The following is a 5,761-nucleotide window of genomic DNA, read 5'->3' as shown; positions in this document are numbered from 1 at the left end:
GAAGCTCTCTGACGACCCTCTGAGGTGGAGGTGCGGTGGTGGCAGCAGATCCGATGGAGTCTTCTTCAATAAGCACGGTCGTGGATCTTGTCGCCTAGATCTTGAGGAGATTCTTTGCCCCTCTTGATGTCGAGGTGGAGGTGGAGGCAAGGGATCTCTTTTCGGTTGGAGGTGGTGCGGTTTGCGGTGCTTTAGAGTTGCTCCTTGTGCGCAACACACGGCGACAACCATCGATGTGATCTTCAGCCGAACTAGCGGCCCATCTTCAACCTCCATTGCGGAGGCCTGCTCTTTGATCCATCGCCGGAGCTCGACACCGCTAGGATTCCAAGTGGTTCGTCCCCGAAATCCTAGATGTGGTCGATGGTTGGATCTGTTCGTCGGGAGAGAGCCAATGAGCATCCCGCTCTCTGATCCTAGCGAAGACGCCTGGAGATCTGTCCGTAGTGGAGGCACCCTTGTCCTTGATTGCTGTGTCTTTTCTTCCTAGGATGCTTTATGTAAAGTGGAGGCCTTATCTTCAAATACTAGATTCTTTAGCGCGAGTGATGTAAAGGGCCTCCTTGCAATTTGTACCTGCCATGTGTGTGTTTTCAATGTAGCTCCATCAGGGTCTTCTAGACCCCTCAGTTTGTTATATAAAAAAATCGATACACATTCGTAGTCATATTTTTTACTTGTAAACAAACTAATATTTACCACATCAATTTCTATTTCTATACGGATTCATATATTTCCACGTCCATTTTAAATTGTTTTAACACGAATATGAGATAATATGGATTGTCCAATATTAATTTTCACCCCTACATATAAAAACAATATCGCTAAACGTGTTGCCTCTAAAATGTTTGACCGCATAAATTTACCAGTCAAGCAATGTCATAACTACAGGTCCATTCATCAAGTCTTTTCAAAGTCCAACGTTGCAGGAATACGTGCAACAAAATTGGTAGAGGGAATTTTTAGAGAAAATCTCCAATTTAGTTTTACGAAGTTGCTCCGGACCTGCATTGTGATTACAAACCTGCAAATTGTGAATTGTGAGTCAAGAAGTTGACTCGCGCGCCACTGTTAGTTTGCTGACGTGGTTAATTATTTTTTTGCAAATTGCCTCCTAAAAAAGTTAACCTGGGGACTAAAAAATCAGAAAAATATAAATTTTAGAAGCCAATATGCAAAAGAAAACAATTGGCCACATTCACGGCGCAACTAACGGTCGGTTGCCGTGACAGAGTGACCAAAATACTCGTGCGGAACAACTTTGTGACCCAAAATTCACGATTTACAAGTTCATGATGACAACACACATTTGGGGCAACTTCATAGACCAAATTAGGTTTTTTCCTGAGTTATTAGGGGACATGTACAATTGTGCCTTTTTCTTCTAATCCACACCATCTAGATATAAGTGGCACTCCTCATACAAAAACCTATGCCGTTTTAGATCTTATAAATTCACTCATTTTGTTTGTATCTAATCTATTTTTAATATGTAGATTCACTCATTTTAGTTGTATCAAGTCTATTTCAAAAATATCTAAAACATCTTATATTAATGCATGGAGGGAATACTATCATCCCTTGCAGTTAATAATAATTAATTGATTTTAGTAGAAATTAAATTATTAAGAAGAAATATGTGTGTGGTTTCTATGACAGAAAATTAGTATCAGACAAATACCTGATATTTTTATGAACAAGTTTTTTCAACACAAAAAGTACAACAATAGTTCACAAGTTCACAGACGCCAGCTGTGGGGAACTATATCAGACTTTGTCCCCCATACGTTCTGCATTACATAAAGTTGAACAGCTTAACCTACACCAAAAGCACAGCAAGTTTCTTCACCACCATTCTTCATCATTTTTTGTTCTACTTTTTTTATGTTTTCATTCTCATCCCAACTTCCCTTGGAAGATAAGACTGGCCGACTACAAAGTATAAAACACAGCCAGTCATAATCCTCGGATTAGTGCAATTTACATAGCAGGCCAAGTTGCTCCAACAGCAAAGCTCAAGGATCTGACTTCAGGAGCAGTCAGTCACAGTCACTACCTGTGGTATTCACCACGCGAGACAAAGAACTGATAATCTGGATGGCTGGCTCGGCTGTCTCTCAACCAATCAGCAGCAGCTTGCCTTAAGCAGCTAGCCAGTTGCCAATCGCCATCTGTTGAAGACCATACTGAGTTGCTGAACTTGTATGAAGCCAAACCAAAAACAGGGAGTGGGATGTTTGGCATGCTATCATGAGCCCACAGATGATCTGGATAAGAGAACGGAGATAATTCAGCAAAAAGAATTTAGGCAAGTAGGCATCAGGAAAAGGTTTCATAGTCTTTTCACAACTCATTGCTCAGTAGCAAGGCTTGCTAACATACATGAGGGCAAAAACATGCGCTAACATGAAAGACGGCAGAAACATACACCGAACCCTAGACAGAAAAGCAACCACATGCATACAGCTCTTTTTTTCTCTCCACATATGACAGCTCTTAGTGCCGAGGGCAGAAACATACACCAAACCCTAGACAGAAAAGCAACCACAAGCATACGGCTCTTTTTTTCTCTCCACATATGACAGCTCTCAGTGCCACAAAAACATCGAGCTAGCCATAACTCAACTACCATATACTAGTCAATTCATAGCACAACAGTTCCTAGCACACAGTTTGTAAAATGAAAATCTAATGGAGAGTATTAGTCGAGTTGAAAGATTCTGGCTGGTTACAGCAGAGCAACCAACTTGATACCAATATGTGAGTTACCCTGGCAGCTAGTAGGCATGAATGGATAATGGAGAATGGTTTTACCAATATCAGGTAACCGCCTTAGATCCTATTCACTACTTTCCTTTGTTTTTTGAAAACATGCTATAAATGTATGTAAATGCCCAAGAGTCAAGAAAATCAGCACTACTGCCAAAAGCAAGACTAATATTGCAATTAGCTGAAATATTTATTATGATCGTAATCAAGTCAGTCTATCCCAATCACACACCAGTCTTTCCCCAGTAAATGTTGGCTACAACTCACACATGTTTAATGACAACTTTAAACATGAGAAGAGAAGTTGTCAATCTGCGTATACTTCAAAATAAGACTAATAAAGTTCACTAGAGAGAGCTGCTACACTTGAACTGAATTCAAGATGTTTACACATATGAGATCCACAGCTTCATAGAAATGTAGTTACCTCCTTAATCTGACCGTGAACATGATAAAAATTGAATTTACAATGATACTTGAACAGACATGGATCTTCTAGATTTTAGCTATCTCCTTAATCTGACCATGAAGATGATAAAAACTGAATTTAAAATAAACATGGTTGCGATGGAAGCTGTTGTTTGGGAGCGGAAAACAGAAATAACTGGGACACCTTTCTAAAACAGTATGGTGATAGTAAGGAAGCAAACATTATGAGTTAATCCTAACCTATGATCCGCTAAAGAACAAAGTTCAAATGTAGTTTACCTCCTTGTGGGCAATTTGAAAGCTGATGGAAAGTGAGAAAGCAAGCGTCTAAATCTTTCAATGTTGGTCCGGTAGGGATACGGTAAATTGGATACCTGCATAATGTGCAAGGAATCTAAATAATTAGTTAATGCAATCATCCAACAATTACCAGTTCGCTATTTCTAGAAAGAACATACCAAGCGATGCTCATCCAACTTCGCGGGGATAAATCGCAACTCCTAAGGGTCCTCAGTCCTGGAAATCGGTCTGAAAGGCTAGAAATCTGGAAGAAGAAATATGTTAGAACACAGATATACCATGCAAAACTAAACAAAATAAGTTATAAATTCTTGCCTTATCACTCAATGGTTCACGACAAAACGGAGAATCGAACTCGAGGTATTGAAAGAGCAAGCGGCCATGGTTATCTAGTGATTCACCATCATCACTTGAGAAGCCTTCTTGAGATAAGTGTTTGACCCTTACATGTTCATAATCACTGCTACCATCACTGCTAGAATCATGGCAATCTCCATCGCTGTCATCCATCATATGTCTGTTGATGCACACATAGTTAAGAAATGAATGTCACGATAGAATCTTCTTGAGAAGAAGTAATGATTTGTAAAGTGCTCATCTCCAAAGGTGGAAAAACGGTAAAAAAAAAATAGAATCAGTAACAGGTGTGCACATGTAGAGACATATATGCATGTGCATCACCGCTGTGTGATACACAAGTTTAAGTGGGGACTAATCAGCATCCTTACACCATGAAATTTGATATCAAAAGCACGGTACGTAAACATAATATTTTCACATGCCAGGTCCATAGAAAGCTAGTTGGCACGTTTAACACTTGTCTACATATGGAGGTGCATTGTTACACATTTGGAGATACACTTTAGCTGGCCCTTGCAATTGATTCTTATCGTGTTTTACCGAGAGCGGCGGTGGATTGTGTAAAGGGTTGTAACTCAGCAGATTGAACTAGTTAGCAGAGAATTTTCTTGTGCAAGCTACAGAATGTCAATCTGATTCAGCAACTGTGGCAGCAGGAGTTGATAGTTAATTCCCTTGAGCAAAATTATACTCTGTTGAGCAGGATTTCATTGACTTGTCGCATAAAGGAAGAAGTCGATGCTAGTACTAGTGTTTGCACCTTGCAAATGGAAGCATTGTAGTACAATCAAATAGTAAATGCTTTTACTACCAGTAGCTTGTGTTGGAACAAAGAAGCAAGCAAACAAACAGGGAATTACCTTGCGTTGTGAGACGACGAGTGTAGCACCGCCGGGTCCCCGTAGAGCTGGATGGCGGACAAGTAAGGGACGTAGTACTGCACTACCCCGTCGCATCCATCGAGCAGGAGCGGCACCCCGGCGCCATACGCGCTCCACTCCTTGTACGCCTCCCAGAGGTCGCCGAGAGCGAAGTAGAGCTTCTCGCGCTGGCCGTCCGCGCCGAAACCCCTCCACCCTCCTCCTCCTCCCTGCAACACAAGGAAATCCCCAAATCGGCCGGCGGGGTTCAGGAACAGTCGTAACGATCCAATTGATTTTAAGTACTGTACTACCGTGTGGTGTGAGCAGGGGTGGGGGGGTCGATGGGCGAACCTTGGAGCGGCGGCGCGCCGGCACGGAGAGCGTAACGGCTGCGACGAAGCGCTCGAGGTTGCCCGCAGGCGAGGGCGAGGGCGAGGGCGACGGCTGGTCCGGCGGCTTCTCGTGGGAGGCGGTGCAGCGGGACGACTTGGGGAGGCCGTGGTGGTGGTGGTGGGCTCGGCGAGCCCTGGCGGCGTCGTAGAAGCGGCTCTCCCCCTGCCTCCGTGCAAGGTCGACGGCGGTGCCCATCATAGCAGGAGCTTAGGGAGAGGGGTAATCTGGCGAGGGGATGTGAAGGGGAAGGGGAAGAGACAAAACCCTAACCCTAGGAGGATCTGGGGAAGGAATAGGATTGGAGGAGACGGCAAGGAAGGAAATGGACAGGGAGAGGAAGCAACGGCGCGGTGGGCTAGGTGTATTTATAAGGGAAAGCCGGGGCTGACTGGAGGAGGAAGACGGGAGGAGGTGGAGCAGGAAGGGGAATTCTGGCCTCGCGTGGGACGGTGGGTGGGAGAGGGAGACGGGATGCCACGGCTCGACGCTGGCGCGTGGGGCCGACGCTTCTTCCCGGGCCCACCTGCGAGGGAGGCGACGGGCACGGTTGCGGGTTCGCCGCGCTCCTGATTGGCCCGCCGCTGGACTACCCGGATCGGCCCCGGTTTAGATATGCGCACGCACCACACTGGCTGCCTTGTGGG

The 5,761-nt window shown here is 44.4% G+C and overlaps 1 protein-coding gene across 1 annotated transcript; it reads right to left on the bottom strand.

Annotated features, from left to right (window-relative positions):
* Positions 1–1,666: 1,666 nt before the first annotated feature.
* LOC127327088 (uncharacterized) lies at positions 1,667–5,529 on the bottom strand. The gene is made up of 6 exons (XM_051353871.2): positions 5,076–5,529; positions 4,722–4,951; positions 3,817–4,018; positions 3,660–3,745; positions 3,481–3,575; positions 1,667–2,270 (listed from the first exon to the last, which is right to left on the bottom strand). The coding sequence occupies exons 1-6, from the start codon at positions 5,313–5,315 to the stop codon at positions 2,056–2,058; spliced, it is 1,068 nt and encodes a 355-aa protein (XP_051209831.1). The 5' UTR covers positions 5,316–5,529; the 3' UTR covers positions 1,667–2,055.
* Positions 5,530–5,761: the final 232 nt, after the last annotated feature.

This window comes from Lolium perenne, chromosome 3, assembly GCF_019359855.2.
Source record: "Lolium perenne isolate Kyuss_39 chromosome 3, Kyuss_2.0, whole genome shotgun sequence".
NCBI lineage: Eukaryota > Viridiplantae > Streptophyta > Magnoliopsida > Poales > Poaceae > Lolium > Lolium perenne.
This window is presented reverse-complemented; position numbering and strand designations above follow the sequence as displayed.